The 24,236-nt window shown below is 44.8% G+C and overlaps 1 protein-coding gene across 1 annotated transcript in view; it reads left to right on the top strand.

The window, feature by feature from the left end:
* The window catches only part of ADCY1 (adenylate cyclase 1), a 98,732-nt gene extending 74,783 nt beyond the window's left edge, over window positions 1–23,949 (top strand). The window contains exons 15-20 of the mRNA XM_052638959.1: window positions 9,886–10,002; window positions 10,808–10,954; window positions 11,573–11,671; window positions 19,578–19,692; window positions 21,539–21,663; window positions 23,611–23,949. Coding sequence (XP_052494919.1) covers window positions 9,886–10,002; window positions 10,808–10,954; window positions 11,573–11,671; window positions 19,578–19,692; window positions 21,539–21,663; window positions 23,611–23,949 — 942 coding nt within the window. The remainder of the gene's footprint in view (window positions 1–9,885; window positions 10,003–10,807; window positions 10,955–11,572; window positions 11,672–19,577; window positions 19,693–21,538; window positions 21,664–23,610) is intronic.
* The last annotated feature ends 287 nt before the right edge of the window (window positions 23,950–24,236 follow it).

Raw genomic sequence — 24,236 nt, 5'->3', positions numbered from 1 at the left:
GGGATTGAACATGCACCCCCTGTGTTAGAAGGGGAGGTCTACCACTGAACCTTCAAGGAAATCTCTGGTGTCCCTTTAAATGTTATTAAGTCCAGTGGTTGACCCTGTCCTGGGATTCTCCTTCAGCAATACCCCTTGTACACCCAGCCCCACCGTGAAATGAACTTTCCAGGCAGTTTGGTGCAAAAGAGAACCTCTGTGTCATGGAGGGAAGGCTTGGCTGTACGGAACACATTGACGAATTTTTCTAAGGACATGTAACATGAAACGCCTCACTTTCCTGTAAACACAACAAAACAAAAACATTTCTAGACTTTGCCCGTTTGCCCTGTGGATATTTAAGTCTGTCATGCACATATCAGAGTGCCTCAAACTATTGCAAAACTGCCAGACCAAAGGCTCATTGGTTAATTATTTATTGAGACCCAACTGGTTCTATAAGCCTAACAGATGGGCTTTTCCTTCCTGATGACTTCTCAACCTCTTAATCTGTAACTATCAGAATGCTTTTGCTCCAGTGATTTTTTTTTCCTTTGAATTCAATGGATAATCATGATGACAATTATAATAAAACAATTTCTCTACAAGGAATACCTATTCTGAGGGTAATTTCCATTTGTGCAGCTGCTGTTCTCGGCACTCAGAGCAGGGGCTGGCTCAGACATGGAGCTTTTGATCATTGGGCCGAGCTGAGGCCAGCTGCACCTCCTCCTTCAGTCACTTCCCTTCCCAGGCCTCCTTTCTCCACATGTGGGACAGTAACCTGGTCCTTGGGATTATAGGAAGTTCATGCCACCCAGTTCATGACCCTTATCTCACATCTGAAATGCCATGTGTGTTGTTCATCCTGTTCTCTGTTCTTGGCCCCTGGTGTCACCACTGGGACTTGGGTTGAGAACACTCTTCACTGAGGACACTGCTTCTGGGTTTATCATGGCTGTGTTCCGAAACACAGTGCCAAGGAAATGCCCACAGAATCAAACACTGGTGCTGAACTTTGGGCTCTGAGTCCAGGAATGTCCCCCACCCAAGGGAAGTCAGACCTGTCACCATGTTGGGAAGTGCAGACAGCCTGGGGTGGCCCTCTCTCTGTGCCTGGTGTCCTGCCTGGCTCCATCGGTAGCTGCTTATTGAGGACCTGATCTACACCAGGCCTTGTATGGGGACACTCAGGTAGTGGAGCATAACCCTGCCCTGAATGCCCAGAGGCTGATAAAGGATTAAATGTGTCAGTCATAGATGATTCCAGAACAGTGACAGAAGTGCCACTGTATTGCTAAAACAGCCCATAGCCTGACCCAGCCCTCAAGTCAGTGACATCAAGGAATTAGCCAGGGAGAGGTTCCATGGCTGTTGGATGGGGTTTTATAAATGTCAGTTAAATCAGGTTGCTGACAGCGTCCTTCAGGTCTTCTATACCCTTACTGATTTTCTCTCTAGTCGTTCTGTCAAGTTTAGAGACAATGGTGTTGGAAATATCCAGCTATACCTGTAGATAGAGATTCCAACACCATTCTCTCTAACTTCTTAAAGTTCTATCAGTTTTTGTTTTATGTAGTTTGATGATCTGTTTTTACATGCATAAATGTTTAGGATTATGTCCTCTTGATAAATTGAAACCTTTGTCCCTCTTATCAAAAAAGAACCTTTCGTATTCTTCAGTTCAGTTCAGTCGCTCAGTCATGTCCGACTCTCTGTGACCTCATGGACTGCAGCACACCAGTCTTCCCTGTCCATCACCAGCTCCTGGAGCTTGCTCAAATTCATGTCCATTGAGTTGGTGATGCCATCCAACCATCTCATCCTCTGTTGTCCCCTTCTCCTGCCTTCAATCTTTCCCAGCTTCAGGGTCTTTTCTTTACAAAGAGTCAGTTCTTTGCATCAGGTGGCCAAAGTATTGGTGCTTCAGCTTCAGCGTTAGTCCTTCCAATGAATATTCATGTCTGATTTCCTTTAGGATTGACTGGTTTGATCTCCACAGTTCAAAATATTTTCAGGCTAAAACAAAAACTCTAAATAAATATTGAACCTTAAAAAAAAGAGACCTTTTCCTAAGTAATGTGCTTCACTCAGCAGTCTGTTTTGTCTGATGTTAATATAGGTAATCCAGCTCTCTTGTTAAGTCTTTCTCCTCATTTTACTTATTGTATTGTAAAGGTTACTTATGTAACCTTATATAATAATTTATAATATATATAATATATAATAATATGTATAATATAATATATAATAATATACAATATAATATATAATATATAAATATAATTATATATTTTTATATATTATATTGTATATAATTATATATTATATTATTTTATTATTATAATAATTTATAATTATATATAAATATATAAAATTATATATAATTATATAATATAATTATATAATTATATATAATATATTAATTATATAATATATATTATATTATATTACATATTATAATATATATTATACAATTATTATATATAATTATATAATATATATTATATAAATATAATTATAATTATTTATTTATAATATATAAACATTTTATAATTATATATTAATTATATATAATTAATACATAATATATGTATATAAATTATATATAATAATATAATATAATATATAATAATATAGTATAGTATATAATCATATATAATATATATAATTTATATAATGAAGGTTACTTATGTAACCTTATTGTATTTTTTTTTTGGTATAGCAGAGTTTTATTAAAGTATAAAAAGGGACAGAGAAAGCTTCTGGCCTAGACATCAGAATGGGGTCAGAGAGTGCCCTCCTGCTAGTTTTTACCAGATGTTTTATGTCTGTTAGAAAGCTATTAATCAGATAAGAGAGACACCTCAAGGCTGATGGAGTTTCACCAGTCTCCTCTCCCACAATATGCATTTTTGAGATAGGATGGCACGAGGTGTATCATCCCCCAGCCATAAAACAATTGATATGAATACTTGTGTGTTGAGCCAAAAGTTAGTCTTAGGTGGAACCATTTCGAAGAAAGGCAAATTCCAAAGGAAATACATAGATTTTGCAAATACAAAGCAAGTACACAAATCTATTAATGTAGTTAAGAAAAACATTTCCATAAGAAAAATGCATTGATTAGCTTGAGGTTCAAGAAAAGTTAAGTTCAGGTGGAACTGGGTGTCATCATGGCAACACAGAATTTTAAGAGAAAAAAGTCTGACACTTGAAGTTTATTTCCTCCTGCTGCTTAAGGGAGAGATTGAAAAATATCTGACACTTGCAGCCTGTTTCCTCCGTTTGGAGACCCCTGGCTTTCCTGCCTGTTACCCTCTCATTCCCCACTTTTCTTTTAGGAGAATTATGTTGCCTAAGGGAAGGGGCATCATGTTCATTTCATAACTACTTCCTGCTGTTGAGGGTCGTGGTCCCTAAATTGTTGAGGCAACATATTCTCCTAACCCTCATATGTAGTCTCTCATCCAGGGGCCCCAGGTAATAGTTGGAGGAGGCTGTGGCACTCATAGGAGCCTGGACAACCTATTATAACTTAAAACCTTTTAGATGGTTAGAAATAAACCCCATTTTACAGTTACAGATGTAAGGCAAAATAGTCATTAAACCAAGTTAAAACCAAATCAAAATTAAAAGTCAGATTGTGTCTATAATTAAGGTACAATATGTTCAGTTCAGTTCAGTTCAGTCGCTCAGTCGTGTCTGACTCTTTGCGACCCCATGAATTGCAGCATGCCAGGCCTCCCTGTCCATCACCAACTCCCAGAGGTCACTCAGACTTACGTCCATCTTAGGCTTGTTAGATGTCATCAGATCAAGAAGAGGCATCACATATGGTTGTTGTTGGTGAAGGTATTCGCAGACTTGAAGAAAGTCCTTTCTTTGAAGTGGAGTAACCCACCATGGGAAGCCTTCAATTGATGATGAGGTTGAAAAGCTGAAAGCTGAGTCAAATAGTTCTAAGGCTTTAGGATCTATGACAATATCTGTATGCAAAAACAGTCTGTCATAGAGACAGTCCCTTCTTCTTAGGGGCAGTTTGAGCCCTCATTAAAGCTACAGGTAGGACTTTAAACCAACTGTCTTGTGTTTCTTGAGTTAGCTTACATGGGTGTCTTTTAATAATGTCGTTAGCCTTTTCAACTTTTTCTGAAGATTGGGGTCTCCAGAAACAGTGTAAGTGGTATTCTATTCCTAGAACTTTTGACACCCCTTGAGTTGCAGCAGCTTTAAAGACAGAGCCATTGTCACTCTGAACTTTATAGAGTTTAAGATCCCACTTACATCGTGAGAAGTCAGTGAGAAGATTTTGCCCATTCATTAACCTTGGGCTTTTGTGAATACTGCTTTTGATGTGAAAATAGGTGAGGGTCATTGAGCTTGACAATGATAGGAACAGCATTTTGTGCTCAACCCATAGTTTTTCCATCAGCCCACACTCTAGGATTTGCATTTATTAATGGGAGAGAAAGAGCAGGCTCCATATTTATAAAAACAGAGGCCTGGACCTTGTTCAATATATCCCTCCCCAGGAGTGAGGGAGACTCTGGCATGATAAGAAACTCGAGAAAATAGTACAGAGTCCCAGTTGCAGTTTGAAGGATGACTGAAATAATAACATTTGACTCGTCCAGACAGTCCCGTTATGGTAGTGGATCAGGAGGAAAGTGGGCCAGGGGCTTCAGTGAGCACAGAGAAGGTTGCCCCAAAAGAAAATTGGACTGATTGACCCGGAATTGTTAAAACCCGGGGTTCCTCAGGTATAATTAGGATGGGAGCTTGTGTGGGGACCCCTGGGCACCTTTGGTCCTGATTGTCCTGAGAGCCTGACCTCTGGGGCCTACACCTCGGAGGGCAGTCTCTTCTCCAGTATGGTCCTTTGCAGACTGGACATGGAGCTGGGGGTGGCTTAGATGCCTGATGGCAATCCCACTTGAGATACCCCTCCCTTTTCACCTGGGTCCCTCTGGGCACTTTTCCTCAGGCTGTTTCAGAGCAGGTCTAACAGCCACTGTTGGGGCTTCAGTCTATTGCCTGGTTCTTTTTTGCCTGCTATTTTCCTCCTTATATTCTCGACCATAATATACTGCCTGAGCCAGCTACAACAGTTTTTCTAAAGATTGATCTGGTTCGAATGCCTGTTTTTGTAACTTACAGCAGATATCTGGAGTTTAGTGAGAGAGAAATTTATCTTTTAAGACCATTTCTCCCTCTGTGCTTTTAGGATCAACATCAGTAAACTTGCGGAGAGCCTCCCATAGTCTGTTTAGGAATTTAATAGGCGTTTATCAGGAATTTCCTTCTCTCCCTGTTCTATGTCAGTCAACTTAACATAGTCTTAGCTTGTGCTCGCTTGAGTCCTTCAAGAATACATCAGGCAAAGCAGTTCTGTTATGGGAACTGCTTGGCTCCCAGTAGGAAGGAGGGCTATTTCATGATCCTTATTTTCCCTTGTCTCACATTCAAGCCATTCATCTCCAAAAGTAGTAACTTCCCCCAAAACTCGAGTTCTCGAGTTTGGAGTTAGCCTGTCTGGCCCAAGACATACATTACATCTCTCTAAGTAATGTCACAAAGTTAGCCCTATAAAGGCTTCTGTGAACTTTTCTGGATCCTCTAGAAAGTCTGGACCACAGTTGGTATGGTTTGAATTTCTACTGAGACTGAGGAATCCCCTCCTGAAAGGGTGCCTTTGACTCTCAGCCTATTCAGGGGCAAAGTAAGAGGACAGGAGGGAGCTGAAGGTTTCACACCCAAATCTGCACCCTTAGGACATAGGTCTGGCATGTCTTGCAGAGAGATAAAGAGCAACACATATGGCACTTCTACCCATTTCTCTTGTTTTCTATGGAACTGGTCTAGTTGTAAAATAGTATCATAATTAAGAGACCTTTCAACAGGCCAGCGTTCCCTGTCTTCTAAAGGATACTGTGGCCATTCAATATCACAGAAGAAGATCAGGCATGTCTTTTTAAATTCTGGAGATCAAACTTGTCCGAGCTTTTAAAGAATACATTTTAAAGGAGTGGTTCTGGAACTGCTAGCTCCCATCTGTAAGCGAGAAAAAAGCGGCATCCACAGCTGTGGCTTTTTTCAACTGGAAGTGCCCTTCCCTGCTCTAGATGGGGGTGTAGACAGACTCTCCACCAAAGCTTTGCTTCCCCGGTCGGACTTAGTCTGTCCCTTACCAATGCAGGCATTTTACTCGCTCCTCCTGGTTCTACCACCGAGGCCAGGTGGAGAGGCCCCAGGGGTGCATTCCAGATAGCATCCCAAGCTGATTTAGTTTCATACCACCAAGACCTTTGTTTGATTTGCCCTTTTCTCTGATGCCACCTGAGGTGGAGCAGAGTAGTTTCCCCAGAATGTTTCCCAAGCTAGGACTCCTAGGGGAAGGATGTGTCTATGCACATTCCTGTGTACAGGCCTGACTGCAGGAGAAGCAGTGAGTCATAAAGGGATGAGCAACAACCACGATGTCCTTTCTGAGTGTCACCATGCCAGTATATGTGAGAGCAAAAGAGGTGGTGGAGGGTTGGCTAGCAAGGAAAAAGTGATTTTTGTTCCTGAGCTATTAGGGCCAGTCCTTCCAGTTCATTTCCACAGATTCCACAAAAGGAATATCTAAGGAGGTGAGACAAAAGCCACCAGGAAGCCTCCTCTGGTCCACTAAGAGCTAGTGCTACCCAAGGAAGAAGCCCATTGCACTTCCAATTTGACCAGATCCTGCAACTCCTGATCTATGTCCTCAAAAACCTTGTGGTCACCAGCAGTGCTTCTGTCCACATAGAGAGGAGACACAGCCATGACAAAGACTGTCAGATCGCTTGCCCCTGAGGCCGGCAGCGAAGAGCGTGACCTCTAGCCTGAGAGACATTGCTGGAGCTAGAGCTCCGCCTCGCTCCCAAACATGCTCTTGTAACTTTTGGCTCCTAGCAAGGCTAGGCGCTTCCGTGACTACCAAGTTTGGGGTCTGAGTAAAACTACATAGTAACGGCATGAATCACAAGTCCACATAATCTGTGATCCAACAGATTATGTTAGTAGTTCTGATTCCCCACGAAATTATGAAATGGTCAAAGAGACCAGGAAAAGGTGACTGAGAAAGGAAAGTTCGTCCACATGCTTTGCCCATCTCTGGCCGCTCCCCTAGCAGGGACCTTGGGCGACTCTTGGCATGGGCAGGTTGGTATAAATCCTGGACAGGGCTCCCCTTTCTGGGGCTGCCTTCAGTCATTGTGAGTCACAGGGAAACTGCAGAGGAGGGCTCGTCACTTGCTTCGTGCAGGGCGTGTCATTCATTCACACAAGCACACCGCAGAGTTAGTAAAGTGAAGCAGAAAGCGTGCATACTGAGAAAGCAGAGATGCTAGAGCTCTGAGTGTTTTTACTTTGTCCTGAAGATCCCAGACAAGCGCCCAAGGCAGCTTATGGTGAACGGCGTCAGATTCGTGATCTCCGAAGAAGATTTAGCTTTGGGACCAGGGACCAGGCTTGATCACTCAAGAACTTCTGTATAGCAGAATTGTATTAAAGTGAGAAGAAAAGGCTTCTGACATAGACATCAGAAGGGGGATGGAGAGTGCCCCCTTATTTTATCTTTTTATTTAAAGTGGATTTCTTATGAGCAACATACAATTGGATCTTGCCTTTTAATCTAATTCCTAAACCTCTACCTTTTAATTGAGGTCTTCAGATAATTTACAATTAGTGTGATTATTGATGTGATTGTATTTTAATCTTCCATGTTGCTGTTTCCTATTTGTGCCTCCTGCCCATCTATTTGTTTTCTTTTCCCTCTTTTTCTACCTATTTGGGTTAATTAAATATTTTTATTGTTCTACTTGGTCTGTATTTTTATTAGCTTTAACTGTTTGTTGTGTTATTTTAATAGATACTTAGCATTGTCTGTCTTCAAGTGGTATTATACTATCTTACATATAAGAACTTAATATTGATAACAATATATACATCAATTTTTTCCATCCTAGGGATTTTACATTGACATCATCATAGACTTTATTTGTACATATATTATAACCCCCCAAATATATTATTATTTCCATCATAAATATTAAAGTCTACTTTAAAGATAGATTATAATGAAAAAGAATGTTTTTTGTTTACCCACTTAGTTATGATTTCCGGTACTTTTCATTCTTTGTGCACTTCCAGGTTTCTATCCGGTGTTATCTTCCTTCTGCCTGAAGGGCATATGGTTCTCTCAAGTTTGTTGGTGATGAATACTTTCAGCTTTTGTATGTTTGAAAAAAACTTCATTTTGCCTTCATGATTGAAAGATACTTTTGCTGGGTTTAGGATTATGGGTTTTTGATTTTTAAAATTTTCCATATGTTAAAGATACAGTTCCACTGTCTTTTGTCTGGCATTGCTTTTTACGATATTGCTATCATCTTTATCGATGTTCCTCTGACCCCATCTCCTCTCGTGTTTCAGCCTCTTGACAGTGGGGTGGGGGCTCCTCTGTCCCCCATGTGGTCTGATGAGCCTGGTCCACTCTGAATCTCCCCTCTGCAGTGTAGCTGCTCTCTGTGGAGACAAGCACCAGCACTGATCCTCTGCTTAGCTGATGATTGTCCGTGCAGACATCTCACAAAGGGCCTTTTCCTCAAGTGAGACTAGTCCCAGAGTTAGAAATTAAGTTCTCACTTTGTGTGCTTTGGAAAGGTCATTTCCCTCTCTGTGCTTCTCCAAGAGTAGGTGGTTCTCAGAGCCTGGGTACCCCAAAGAGGGGCCTGTACACCCCGGAAGGCAAGTGAGACAGCACAGGAGGGTTTTGGAAGAGGACATCATGATGGTTAGTTTATGTGTCAGCTTGGCTGGATCATGAGGTGTCCAGTTATTTGCCCATACATTATTCTGGGTTGGTCTGGGAGGGTATTTCTAGATGAGATTAGCATTTGAATCTGGACTCAGTAGAACAGATTCTCCTTCCTAATGTGGGTGAGCTTCATCCATCCATTGAAGGAGGCCTGAATAGAACAGAAAGGTGGAGGAAGAGAGAAATGGGGGCCCTCTTTCCTGGCTGCACCACCTGGGACATCTCCACCCTCAGACCTCCAGGAGTAACAGCACCAGATCTCCTGGGCCTCCAGTTTGCAGATGGCAGATGGTGGGGCTTCTCAGCCTGGAAATGGGAACTGAGCCCCTCATTGGCCTTTGAAAGTTCCAGCTGATCTGGGTGATGACTAGTGCAGAATTTCATGGATCCTTTGGGCCCCTAATGTTGATTTAGTTCCTCCGCTTGGTGGGGCCGTGGAGATGAACCTGACATAGACCATCGGTGCACTTGGTGTATAGTTTGGATGATTACAGAGAAGAGTGTGTTAAAGGTGTAGGTTCAGAACTCTTGTTGAAGATGGTAAGGCAGCCATGATTCAGGATCACTGTGTTAGGTGTAGGAACCACTGCAGTGGGGGAGAGAGGTGAAGCTCCGCCCTAAATATAGCATGGACAAGTGGGGGTTTATAGTCAAGGACAGGGTGGGGGGTGGTGGATGGAAAATTACTAAGAGGAGACATCTGGGGTGAGGGATGTTCTGGCTGAACTGACCTAACAGGATTCAGGCTGAGGGTAGGTCACGGAGATCTAACATCACCTGGGGAGGGTTGGAGATGAGGACCATGATCAAATATCTGGGGTGATCAGATGTCAAGGATGGGGTATCTGGTTAAACTGATTTAGCAGGGTTCTTGCTAAAACTAGACACATGAACACCCCAAAGTCAAAACCCTGTTGGAAGAGGGTTCAGAGTCTGATCCAGGTGAGAACTTGTCACACGGCGGGGTGTCAAGTAAGGGAGTGTCATATGGTGGGCTGTCACGTGAGGGAAGAAAGCATGAATGGGTGGCTGGGTGACTTAATGGAGGACCCCCTTCCCAGGCAGAGGAGGAGCGGGATGACATGGAGAAAGTGAAGCTGGATAACAAGAGGATTCTCTTCAACCTCCTGCCAGCCCACGTTGCCCAGCACTTCCTAATGTCCAACCCTCGCAACATGGTGAGCCTAGGGCCTGCATGCACTGAGGTGCAGTGGCCCCTCTGCCCACCCTCAAGGGCAGGGCCAGATCCAAGACTCCTGGGATGTGGGGTTGACAGGTGATCAGAATTGGCATGTCCCCCTCTTTGATCCTGGGAGAGAGCATAGCATCCACTGTCCCCACAAGAAAGGCAGGATACTGCAGTAAGTCACACATGAGGTTGCAAAATGCTGCCTCAAGGCCTGGGTGGCCCCCTCCTGGCTGAGTTTGGCCAGCAGGTGCCTTCGAAACCATACCCCACCTGCTTGGCTATTCACTCCCTTCTCTGTGCTCAGCGCTGTCTGGGTTGGTCTGAATATTCTAATGGCCACAACCTGCTGCAGTAAAACTCTGAAAGCACCTGGACAGCACAGAGCAGGGCTTACAAAAGCTGACTCAAGAATCAAGAGGCTCAGGCTAGGTTTTTAGGTCCTAAAGGCACAAGCCCCCAGGCTCAGCTTGCCCAGCTTTGACCCAGAATAGATCTGGGGCTCATCTTTTCATCTTGCTGGGTCCAGGGCCAGTTGTTTTCCCAAAACAGTGTGTCCTTCCTAGGTGCCTCTGCCTCTATTTGAGGGGGCTCTGCACCCACCTATGAGCTGAATGACCCCCCCCCCCCCATCATCCTAGATCCTCTGAGCCCCTTCCTGATGTGGCATGGGAGTCCCAGCACATCCTGGCAACCACATCTCAGGACCTGGTCTGCAGGGCCTGCCCCCAGTACTAGCCCTGAATGCTGCTCTGGCTGCCCATTCGCTGCCTGACCCAACCTTTGACACCCCCCAGGACCTGTATTACCAGTCATACTCGCAGGTGGGGGTCATGTTTGCATCCATCCCCAACTTCAATGACTTCTACATTGAGCTGGATGGCAACAACATGGGGGTGGAGTGTCTGCGCCTTCTGAACGAGATCATCGCCGACTTTGATGAGGTAAGGGCCGCCCTGCAGTCCTGACACCCTGGGGCCTGGGTGTCCTGGGGTGCCCCCTCCTACAGAGTCCTGAATTGTGTCCACTGATGTAGTGTGTGCTCTGCGGATGGCATGGGGCCAGGGGCATCACATGTATTTTGTCTCCTTGGGAATCGCAGCCGATCGTGACATTTGAGGAAGAAACTTTGCCTTAAGGTGGGGAGGGTGAGTGGTGGTACCTGTGCTCTTCCTTGTGAATGCCAAGCTCAGGTGGGCAGCCTCACCTGCAGGATGGGGGGGCAGGTATCTCTGCACTGTCCACAGTGGGCCTCCAGTCTGTGCCTGCTTCCCTCCCTGGGGCCTGTCCTCCTCCTGGGTGGTCGTGAGGTCAGCTGCTGGAGGATGGGGGTGTGTTCTGCACGGTTCTTCCTTGATGCCTCTTTTAAATGCCTTTGTTAGAGCCCCTGAGGCCTGCATTTCTCAGTTCAATCCCAGAACTTGTCTTGTGCCCATATGAAGAAGACACATTGCTTTCCAGAATGCACCTATCTGCTCTGTGCTTGCTTCCGGCGGCTGTACACTGCTGTGACTTGTCTAAAATGTTATGTAACATTTAACAGTTTTGTGTTTCAAACAAAGCTCATGGACAAAGACTTTTACAAAGACCTAGAGAAGATCAAGACCATCGGGAGCACGTACATGGCTGCTGTGGGGCTGGCGCCCACTGCTGGGACCAAGGTGAGTGTGGACTGACAGGTGTGCCCTGTTCAGGGACTAGGTCCTGGCTCTGTCCCCAGCTGCCCAGGTTTCCATGGGCAGGCTCCATGCTGTGGGCCTCTGCATTGGATTAGGGAGCAGCCTGAAGGCTGTCTTGTCAGTGGCCAGCTCTCTGTAGTCACAGCCTTCTGTGAAAAATCAATGCAGAATGCTGAACACAGGAACTTCCTCCAGCCCTGCCTCCTCACCCCTCCCCACACCCCCACTACTATCCTGGCAACTGGCACTACTGAGTGTTCGTCTCCCCAGACTGCCTATATAAAAAGACAGAAAAAAGAGAGAAAGATGTAAAAAGAAGAAAAAGCCATGAATAGAAAGCAGTTATACATATGGTAGATGCTAACTGAATCAGCAGTCACCTTTAATGTGAGAGGTTTAATACATCAATTAAAAGGCAGAAATTGACAGAGTCACTAAAATTCAAGACCCAACTAGGTTTTCTGCAAGAAGTACACTTTAAATATAAAGCCACAGATACACTGAAAATGAAAGAGATGCTAGCCCTGTTAAAATTTCAAGTAACTATCTTAATTTTAGACAAAGCAAATTTTAGATCAGGGAAAATTATCAAGGATGAAGAGGTACATTACAGAATGATAAAGAAGGTAATTCTCCAAGCATACATAGAAATCTTTGATATTTATGTACTTAACAACAGGAGGCAAAAACTGATAGAACTGCAAGGAGAAGTAGATGAATTCATTATTATAGTTGGAGACTTCAGTACCATGCTGTTGGTAATTGGTAGATCCAGTTGGCTGGAAATCTGTAAAGAGAACTGAACTGAACAACATCATAAATCACCTGGATATAATTGACATCTATAGACTACTTTATTGAAAAACAGCAGAATATACTTATTTTAAAGCTCACATGGGACATTTACCAAGATAGATCACATTCTAGGCCATAAAACAAGCTTAAAAAATTTAAAAGAATTGAAATAATATAAACTATATTCTCAGACTAGAATGTGATTAAAATAGAAATCTACTGTTGTTGTTTAGTTGCTAAGTCTTGTCTGACTCTTTTGCTACCCCATGGACTGTAGCCTGCCAGGCTCGTCTCTCCTTGGGATTTCCCAGGCAAGAATACTAGAGTGTGTTGCCATTTCCTTCTTCAGGGGATCTTCCCAATGCATGTGTTGAACCCTCATCTCTTGTGTCTCCTAGATTGGCATGCGGATTCTTTACCACTGAGATACCAAGGAAACCTTTGCTAGGAGAATCAATTACCAGGAAATAATTGGAAAATTCCAAAATATTTGGAGATGAAACAATATACTTGTAAATGATACAAAGGACACATGAGAAATCTCAAGAGAAGTTGAAAATATTTCGAACTAAATAAAAATGAAAATCAGTTCAATTCAGTCGCTCAGTCGTGTCCTACTCTTTATGACCCCATGGACTGCAGCATGCCAGGCCTCCCTGTCCATCACCAACTCCCGGGGTTTACCCAAACTCATGTCCATTGAGTCGGTGATGCCATCCAATCATCTCATCTTCTGTCGTCCCCTTCTCCTTCTGTGAAAGTGCTGCACTCAGTTCAGTTCAGTTCAGTCTCTCAGTCATGTCTGACTCTTTGTAACACCATGAACCACAGCACGCCAGGCCTCTCTGTCCATCACCAACTCCCAGAGTCCACCCGAACCCATGTCCATTGAGTTGGTGATGTCATCCAACTATCTCATCTTCTGTCATCCCCTTCTCCTTCTGCCCTCAATCTTTCCCAGCATCAGGGTCTTTCAAATGAGTCAACTGTTCACATCAGGTGGCCTAAGTATTGGAGTTTCAGCTTCAATATCAGTCATTCCAATGAACACTCAGGACTGATCTCCTTTAGGCTGGACTGGTTGGATCTCCTTGCAGTCCAAGGGACTCTCAAGAGTTTTCTCCAACACCACAGTTCAAAAGCATCAATTCTTTGGTGCTCAGCTTTCTTATAGTCTGACTCTCACATCCATCCATGACTACTGGAAAAACCATAGCCTTGACTAGATGGACCTTTGTTGACAAAGTAATGTCTCTGCTTTTTAATATGCTGTCTAGGTTGGTCATAACTTTTCTTCCAAGGAGTGTCTCTTAATTTTATGGCTGCAGTCACCATCGGCAGTGATTTTGGAGCCCCCCAAAATAAAGTCAGCCACTGTTTCCACTGTTTCTCCATCTATTTGCCATGAAGTGATGGGACTGGATGCCATGATCTTATTTTTCTGAATGTTGAGCTTTAACCCAACTTTTTCACTCTCCTTTTTTACTTTCATGAAGAGGCTCTTTAGTTCTTCTTCACTTTCTGCCATAAGGGTGGTGTCATCTGCATATCAGAGGTTATTGATATTTCTCCTGGCAATCTTGATTCCAGTTTGTGCTTCTTCCAGCCCAGCATTTCTCATGATGTACTCTGCATATAAGTTAAATAAGCAGGGTGACAATATACAGCCTTGACGTAGTCCTTATCCTATTTGGAACCAGTCTGTTTTTCCATGTCCAGTTCTAACTGTTACTTCCTGACCTGCATACAGGTTTCTCAAGAGGCAGGTCAGGTGGTCTGGAATTCCCATCTCTTGAAGAATTTTCCACAGTTTATTGGGATCCACACAGTCAAAGGCTTTGGCATACTCAATATAGCAGAAATAGATGTATTTCTGGAACTCTCTTGCTTTTTCAATGATCCAGTTGATGTTGGCAATTTGATCTCTGGTTCCTCTGCTTTTTCTAAAACCAGCTTGAACATCTGGAAGCTCACGGTTCATGTATTGCTGAATCCTGGCTTGGAGAATTTTGAGCATTACTTTACTAGTGTGTGAGATGAGTTCAATTGTGCAGTAGTTTGAGCATTCTTTGGCATTGCCTTTCTTTGGGATTGGAATGAAAACTGACCTTTTCCAGTCCTGTGGCCACTGCTGAGTTTTCCAAATTTGCTGGCATATTGAGTGCAGCACTTTCACAGCATCGTCTGTTAGGATTGAAATAGCTCCACTGGAATTCCATCACCTCCATTAGATTTGCTTGTAGTGATGCTTCCTAAGGCCCACTTGACTTCACATTCCAGGATGTCTGGCTCTAGGTGAGTGATCACACTGTTGTGATTATTTGGATCATGAAGATCTTTTTTGTACAGTACTTCTTTGTGTTCTTGTCACCTCTTCTTAATATCTTCTGCTTCTGTTAGATCCATACCATTTCTATCCTTTATTAAGCCCATCTTTGCATGAAATGTTCCCTTCGTAGCTCTAATTTTTTTGAAGAGATCTCTAGTCTTCCCCATTCTATTATTTTCCACTATTCCTTTGGACTGATCCTTGAGGAAGGCTTTCTTATCTCTCCTTGCTATTCTTTGGAACTCTGCATTCAAATGGGTATATCTTCCCTTTTCTCCTTTGCTTTTGGCTTCTCTTCACAGGTATTTGTAAAGCCTCCTTAGACAGCCATTTTGCTTTTTTGCATTCCTTTTTCTTGGGGATGGTCTTGATCCCTGTCCCCTGTACAGTGTCATGAACCTCTATCCATAGTTCATCAGGGACTCTGTCTGCCAGATCTAGTCCCTTAAATCTATTTGTCACTTCCACTGTATAAACATAAGGTATTTGATTTAGGTCATACCTGAATGGTCTAGTGGTTTCCTCCACTTTCTTCAATTTAAGTCTGAATTTGGCAATAAGGAGTTCATGATCTGAGCCACAGTCAGTTCCTGGTCTTGTTTTTGCTGACTGTATAGAGCTTCTCCATCTTTGGCTGCAAAGAATATAATCAGTCTGATTTTGGTGTTGGCCATCTGGTGACGTCCATGTGTAGAGTCTTCTCTTGTGTTGTTGGAAGAGGGTGTTTGCTATGACCAGTGTGTTCTCTTGGCAAAACTCTATTTGCCTTTGCAAATAGAATTCTGTATTCTAAGGCGAAATTTGCCTGTTACTCCAGGTGTTTCTTGACTTCCTACTTCCGCATTCCAGTCCCCTATAATGAAAAAGACATTTTTTGGGGGTGTTAGAATGAAGGGATGGAGCCAAAGCAAAAACAACACCCAGTTGTGGATGTGACTGGTGATAGAAGCAAGGTCCGATGCTGTAAAGAGCAATATTGCATAGGAACCTGGAATGTTAGGTCCATGAATCAAGGCAAATTGGAAGTGGTCAAACAGGAGATAGCAAGAGTGAATGTTGACATTCTAGAAATCAGCGAACTTAAATGGACTGGAATGGGTGAATTTAACTCAGATGAACCATTATATCTACTACTATGGGCAGGAATCCCTTAGAATGGAATAGCCATCATAGTCAACAAAAGAGTTCAAAATGCCATACTTGGATGCATCTCAAGAATGACAGAATGATCTCTGTTTGTTTCCAAGGCAAATCATTCAATATCACGGTAATCCAAGTCTATGCCCCAACCAGTAATGGTGAAGAAGCTGAAGCTGAACTGTTCTGTGAAGACCTACAAGACCTTTTAGAACTAACAACCCCCCCCCCGAAAAAAAAAAAGAAAATATGGCATCAAAATTTGTGGTATGCAGAAAAAGCAGTGCTTAGGGAGAAATTATGTCATTGAATTTATACGTTAGAAAAGAAGACTAATTCAAAATCAGAAAGCTTCCATCTTAGAAAAGTAAAAGTGAAAGTGAAGTCACTCAGTCATAAAGAAGGGCAATATAAACCTAAAGCAACAGAAGGAAAGAAATAATAAAAATCTGAGCACATATGAATGAAATCAAAGACAGAAAGTGAAGAAAATCAATGAAACCAAAAGTTGCCTCTTTGAAAAGATCAATAAATTTGATAATCTCTAGCCATGCTAACCAAGAAAAAGGGAGAAGACACAAATTACTAATATTAGAAATGAAAGCGTGGCCAATTCCACTGAACCAATGGACATTTAAAAGATATAAAGTGTATTATGGACAACTCTCTGATACTACAGTGGAGGTCCTGGCCAGTCCAATAAGGAAATAAAAGTGAATAGATGATTTATGAATTGCAAAGTAAGAACAAACCTTCATTCTCAAATTGCTCGCATATTTAAACTATACAGGGCATAAATGTTTGTATATAAACTGATAGAATTTTTAAATAACTTTGCCAAACTTGCTGGATGTAAAACAGCATAGAAATTTCTATTTTATCTCTGTATCTTAACTACAGACAATTAGAAAAATCAAATATTTTAAAAGTTCCTATTTCTAACTAGTATAAAAATATAACTAAATGACCACAAAATTTGGTAATCTAGGTGAAATGGACCAATTATTTGAAAGACATAATCTGCTGAAACTTGCATAAGGAAAACAGATAATCTAGACAGGTCTGTATTTAATTTTAGAAAATTAATCAGTAATTAATAACTCTCCAAAGCAGAAAGCACTGGGCCCAGATGGATTTGCTGTTGAATTCTAGCAGGCATTTGAGGAAAGTTGGCTCATATCAGTTCCCTAAAATCATACCAGTTTCCTAAAATCTCTTTCATAATATAGAAATAGAGGATATACTTCTAACTCATTTTATTTTACCATAATATCAAAGCCAGATAAAGAATTACAAGAAAGGAAAATTATAGAACTGCATTTCTCATGAATTTAGATGCATAAATCCTTAACAAATATTTACCAGTTGAACCCAACAATATATGAAAAGAACTATATACCACAAACAGGTTGTTGGATTTATTCTAGATAAATGGTTTATTCTAGATGAATGGTTCAACATTTCAAAATGAATTAGTAAAATGTACCATATCAACAGGATAAAGAAGAGAAATCATATGAACATATCAATAAATGCAGAAAAATTATTTGACAGCATGTAACACTCATTCCTGATTAAAAAACACACACACACACACACAAAACCTCCCAGCAAACTAGGAAGAGACAGAGCTTCCTCAACTTAAAGAATATCTGCAAAAGCCCTGTAGCTTTGACATCATACTTAATGGTAAGAAGCAAATAACTTCCACTAAGATGAGGAACATGCCCCCTCTCACCACTCATAGTTGACATTCATACTGGAAGTCCTAGCTAATGCAATAAGACAAGAAAAGGAAATAAAAAGTGTATAGACAGAAAAGGAAGAGTAAAAGTATCTTTGTTCATAGATAACATGATTGTTCATGTAGAAAATAAAAAAGAATCAACAAAACAATGATAGTAAGCAATTATAGCAAAGTTGAAGGATACAAGGTTAGTGTACAAAAGTCAGTTGCTTACTTTTATATCAACAGTGAACAAGGGGAATTTAAAATAACAAATACAATGCCATTTATATTAGCACCCCCAAATTATATATTAGGTAGAAATTAAATATATATATATATATATAATATCTCTATGAGGGAAACTATAAAAGTCTGATTAAAGAGATTGAAGATCTAAATAAGCCAAAAACAACTCAGTGTTTCTGCATAGAAAGACTCAGTATCATTAAGATGTCAGTTATTCTCACTTGATCTGTAGACAATGCAATCCTGATCAAAGTATAGCAGGTTATTTTGTAATATTGACCAACTGATCCTAAGTTTGCATGGAAAGACAAAAGACTGAGGGTAGTCAACACAACATAGCAGAAGCAGGACAAAATTAGAGGACTGACACTATCAGACACCAAGATTTATGGAATTTCCCTGGTGGTCCAGTGGCTAACACTCCTGGCTCCCAATGCAGGGGACCCAGGTTTGATCCCTGATCAGGGAACTACATCTCACATGCTGCAACTAAGATTTTGCATGCTGCAACTAAGATTTCGCATGCTCCAACTAAAATAAACATCTTGCATGATTCAACAAAGATCAAAGATTTCACATCCTGCAACTAAGACTCAGCACAGCCAGATAAATAAGTAATATTAGAAAACTTTCTATAGAGCTGCAGTAATCAATACAGTATGGTTTTGGCAAAAGAGTAGTGAAATAAACCAGTGGAACAGAATAGAGAGCCCAGAAATAGATCTGCATAAATATAATCAACTGATCTTTGGCAAATGGATCAAAGATAGTCTTCAACAAATGGTGCTAGAAAAAATTGGGTATCTAGCTATCTATATTTGTAAAATGAATCCAGGCACAGACCTTACATTCTTCACAAAAACGAACTCAAAATGTATCATAGGCCTATATGTAAAATGCAACACTATAAGACATCTAGAAGATAACGTAGGAGAAAATCTAGGTAACCTTGGGTTTGGTGATGAATTTTTAGATGTGGTACAAAAAGCATGATCTGTGAAAGAAAACACTGTTAGGTTGGACTTGATTAAAATTTTAAAATTCTACTTGTGGAAAATATTATAATGAAAAGACAATCCATAGACTTGGAGAAAATCTTTGCAAACCACCTGATTTGTATCCAAGGAGATACAACACAATGAAAGAGAGTCTCAGTGTGAGGAAGGAGGGTTGGAATTGCTCTTTGCTGTGTGAATGCTGACCATCCAGTGTGCTCACCTTGCTTTGTTTACCGTGGGCCAGTGGCAGCATTGTCTGAGCAGTGGGACATTTGGTTTCCCACAACAGGGTCCCCTCCCATCCCACCAGCCCATTCCTGCAGAAGGGCTCTGCTTAGGTTCCAGTGGCCTCAGCCTCTGCTCTCAGGAGCTGTAAGCCTTGAGCAATAATATTCTACCTCTGTTTCAGTCTCCTCCCTGTACAATGGGATGATAAACACACCCTAGGGCAGCTGTAGGGTGCCACTCAATCCCTGATGAGAACCATCCAGCCAGCCTCCAGCCCCAGCCAGCTATTGACATGGAGATCAAGTCCCTGATCCCATGAGGGGTACAGGGTAGTCCCCTCACCCCTGCAGGCCACTGGCTGAGTGTCTCTGTCCTCTTTGCCCTTACACCCCTCAAATGTAATAACCTGTGTGTGCTCACGTCCAGGCTAAGAAGTGCATCTCCTCCCACCTCAGCACGTTGGCAGATTTTGCCATCGAGATGTTTGATGTCCTGGATGAGATCAACTACCAGTCTTATAACGACTTTGTGCTCCGTGTTGGTATGTGGCAGCAAGCTATTCCATCGCTTGGGCCAGCTCACCCTTTCTCTACTGCCCTGGAAGCCTGTGGCTTGAGCCTTTCCTCATGAGCAGGGGTCACTGGTCCAGACTCCCTTATCTCACAGGAAGGAGGATGGCGCCACCCAGAGGAGTGCAAGGGATGCAGGGACCACTGGGTATCCATGACTTAGAGCTTGGAAGAATAATTGTCCAGCTCACACAACACAGGAGAAATCTTGATTGTCCTAGAGACTCTCAGATACACCTCTGAGCCCACACTTACCTGAAGGAAGATGCCCCGCTTCCTGTCAGCAGGCCTGGGTATCTGATACGCTGCGCAGGAGCCCAGTGGTGTAGGCTCAGGCCGGGCCCTCGGTCCTCCAGGGTTCCTGTCCCTCACCTGTGAGTGAGGAGGAAGACCAGCTGGGATCCGAGCTCCTCTCTAGCTCTTACCAAACTATAGGATTTCTTTTTTTTTTTTTTTTTTTTGTCTTAAATTCACTTTTTTTCCCCCCCCGGGTAGATGGATTTAGCAGAAAAAATTGTATTAGTTGAGGATATAGTTAAACTAGAGATTTCTTTTTCCCTCCCTCCCTCCCTCCCTTCCTTCCTGTCTGTCCCTCCCTCCCCTCTTTCTCCCCACCCTTACCTGTTAGTCTATGATACAGTTAAACTGGACATTTATTTTTGTTTTACAATTCAAATGTTTAGTGACCTTAAAAACAGAACTTAGAGCTGGATTTGAGTGGGTTTGAGAGGTGGTAGCCAGTGTTCACCAGAGCGGAGGCAGTTCTGATGAGCTTAAACACAAGGGCTTACCTGGCCCTGGTGCCCGGCCCGCGGGAAGTGCTGGAGGTGGGAGCAGGGCACTCTCTGTGCCTCACCTACAGGGTTCAGTTCTCCTCTGGACCTGCGGGCTCAGATTCATAGATGAACGGATGTGACAGCAAACAGATCCAAGGGTCCATCAGGGAAATTCTGTTTCTTACTTTCCTACTGAGGACCCACAGGCCAATTGAACCTCCATGCCTGGGCGGCTGATCAGACAGGTGGCTGGATCCTGGCTCAGTCTCACCCACATGAATTAGGGCCTCCAGAGCGGTAGAGGGGGCCTCCCCAGGTTCCCCCAGCCATATGGAAGTGGCCCTTGTGGGGCTTCTCCCTGGGTCCCTGCATCCACCGAGCCTGAGCCTCCTGGCTCACTTTAGCCTGTTCTGCCCCCACCACCTCCCGAAGACACCAAGCACCTACTGCCCAGGCTTTAGGGAGCTGACTGGGTCAGTGTCTGAAATGTTATTAATATGCTTGGGTAAGCTCAGAAAAATTGATGCAGAGTCAAAAGGAGTGATGTGGTGTCAGCCCAGACCTGGCTACAGGGGAGATTTGGGGCACCTGGGCCTGTGTCACTGTCCAGGCCAGTTAGACCCTGACCACATAAAGAGAAGGGAGCCTCACTCTCTTTAGAGCATCCTCAAATACTTGGTTCTGGGCCCCACACCGGAAAGAACAGAGGGATACCATCCGGGGAAACAGGAGCTACTGCCCTTTCTGGAAGAGGGAGCTGGGTGTGGGAACACACCTGCAGACTGAAAGCTTAGCTTTCTTAGCAGCAGGACTCAGCATGGGGTCGCGCTTCCAGGAAATGGGACTTCTTCTTGGAGTGGGGACCGCTGGCTAATGCTGTGGTGTGCAAGTAGAGGTCGGGAGCTGCCCCTTGGCAATGCTGTAGGGTCCTTGCTTTGGGGAGGAGTGTTGCTTGGTCACCCCAGGAAGCCGTGACTTCACGAGGGGCAGCTCCTCCCTTCAGAAGCCTCTGCACTGACACCACACCGTGGCTGTTTTCCAGGCATCAACGTTGGCCCTGTGGTGGCTGGAGTGATCGGGGCTCGCAGGCCACAGTATGACATTTGGGGAAACACGGTCAATGTGGCCAGTCGGATGGACAGTACTGGCGTCCAGGGCAGGATCCAGGTCAGTTCACTCAGAAGTCCCCAGGGCCCAGGTGTCCATCCTGGCGGTGGGAGACTGAGGTGGGAGGGGCAAGGGTCATGTTGGGGTGGCCACCCAGTTCAGCAGCCTGCGTCCTCCTGTCCCTGTCTGCCTTTTCTGGGTGGGGACACTGAGCCATGCAGCTCAGTGTATCTGCGGCTTCGGCGGCGGGGGGTGGGGTGACCCCTCTGTGGTCAGGAGCAGAGTTGGGGTGATGGCAGGGGACAGTTAGTTGGGAGTAGTGACAGCTCCCTAGAAGAGAAGGGGCTTCCTTGCCTTTTGAAAGGTGGGTGCAGTGGGGCCACCTGACCTGGGAACCTGTGGGTGGCTCATGGGGGATGAGACCTTGGTGCCATGACGTCAGCTGGCACTGAAGATTTGAAAGACAGTGGCAGAGAATGTAGTGCTGGGTGAGCAGGGCCAAGCCCTCCTGCTGTGGTCGGGCCTCGAGTCGGCCTCTGAGCACTGCACACCCAGCAGTCACCACCTTGCAGCCAGTTAACACTGGTCCTTTAACTTTATCACAGCTTCTCACTCGGTCCTCCACAGACCCGTGCATTCACCTTAGGGCTCGAGAGAGACACTGGGGTGTGATCCTGCAGGCTGCAGTTCAATGAGAAGGTTGCTGGCCTGGGGCTCTCCAGCATCATGCCCTTTCAGTTCCTGGGGCCCTGCCCCCATTCACTGGGCACTTACTCTCAGGCAGGTACCTATGACGATTCCCAGGTCCCACCTCAGCCATCTGCTTGGGGATCAAGCAGGTGCTTCCCTGGAAATTCCACTATGGGGGTCCAGCACTGTCTCTTAGACAGAGTGAGGTTGACGGGACTGCAGAGCAGGTGTCCCTCCATCCCTGATGCTGGCCAGGCCTCACAGAGAGCTCTAGGGAGAGTTCCTAGTCAGACTATTGGGAAATATAGGGATTCTCCTGAAGATGGTTAAAAGTCAGACTTCCTGGGGGACGCCCTCAGCCTCTTGGGGACCTTGTGTCTCTGAGCCCTTGACCTGGACCCTCTCTGGGACCCACTATGTCAACATCATGCACAGCCCAACTCACAGCCTGGAAATTCCTGGCTCGAATCTCAAGGTGGAGGGATGCAGAGGACAGGGGTAGCTGGAGCTCCCAGGCAACCTGGAAGGACACCCAGGCCCATCCCAACCTAAAACCTTCATTTTCAGCTTTACTGTGTGTAGTGGCAGATTACCTTTACCTCCAGCAATTCTTTGTGCAATGGTCTGGGAATTTTATTGCCTCCCATTCTTCATAAGGCAAGAAAGGAGGGCGCTCACCATAAGGATAAAATTCAGAGGGTTTTGTCAGTGTGTATATTTGGGCTCAAGCTGGACGTCAGGGTTCTAGGGAGTGCAGATCTTTTTGAATGGATGAATGGTGGGTTCAGTGTTTATCACCGTATGTTTTGCCACCTTGCGTCTCGGAGGCCGCATCTGAGAGGTGACCTTTCTGACGATAGCATCTTCCCTGTGTAACCAGCTAGTGAGTGGCTCAGCTCCTCGAAGGACTTTGGGGTGCACTGAGCCTGCTGGGGAACCGCGTAAGGCCATGTAGCTCCGGCCCTCAGTTGGAGCTTGGTGTCCAGGCATCTGGCTTGGGGGTGACCACAGAGCTCACAGTCCTTGAGGCTGGGTCCTTGTGGGCCCCGTCCAGTCTGCTTGTCTACTCTCGGTACTCCTCATGGTGAGTGCTGTCCTCTCCTGTTTGTCCAGGGCCCTGTTAAGGTCCCTCTGAGTCCCGTGCTCTTTGCATGATCACGTCCTTCTCACAGAGAGACCAGAGCGACCATGGGATGAGCATGACTCAGCCTCCAGGCAGAGCTGGGGAGGCCCCAGGCTGGGCCATCGGAGTGGGCATTGCCGGGGGAGGAGGGACCCTCCCGTGGGCTCCCTGTTGACCACCTTTCCCCGCTGCAGGTCACAGAGGAAGTTCACCGGCTGCTGCGGCGGGGTTCCTACCGCTTCGTGTGCCGAGGCAAAGTCAGTGTCAAGGGCAAGGGCGAGATGCTGACATACTTCCTGGAAGGCAGGACCGATGGAAATGGCTCCCAAACCAGGTCCCTGAACTCAGAGCGGAAAATGTGTCCTTACGGAAGAGCTGGCCTCCAGACCAGACTGGCCGCGGGTCATCCTCCAGTGCCCCCTGCAGCCGGCCTCCCGGTTGGAGCTGGGCCAGGGGCTCTGCAGGGCTCGGGGCTTGCCCCAGGCCCCCCAGGCCAACACCTGCCCCCTGGAGCCTCTGGGAAGGAGGCTTAGTGGAGCCCATGCCAGCCGCTCGGGGCACAGGGCACAAATGCTTGAGGTGTTGGGGGTCTTTGGGGCTCCCGCAGGGACCAGCCCAGCCAGCAGAGCAGGGCCGGGAGCCGGTGACTGGGCTGGGGAAGGGGCACAGTCCAGGCATGACTTGAAGCAGCTGGGCAGTGAGTCCAGCAGTGAGTCGGGTGAGGGGTGAACCCTGACCGCACGGACACCGAGGTTTTAGCGGCGACTGTGTTTGCTTTGTCCTCACCTCAGTGGCAGAGGGAGGTTGGCTGGGTCAGCTC

This window comes from Budorcas taxicolor, chromosome 4, assembly GCF_023091745.1.
Source record: "Budorcas taxicolor isolate Tak-1 chromosome 4, Takin1.1, whole genome shotgun sequence".
NCBI lineage: Eukaryota > Metazoa > Chordata > Mammalia > Artiodactyla > Bovidae > Budorcas > Budorcas taxicolor.
The sequence above is the reverse complement of the archived record's forward strand: the minus strand, read 5'-3'. Positions and strand labels throughout refer to the sequence as shown.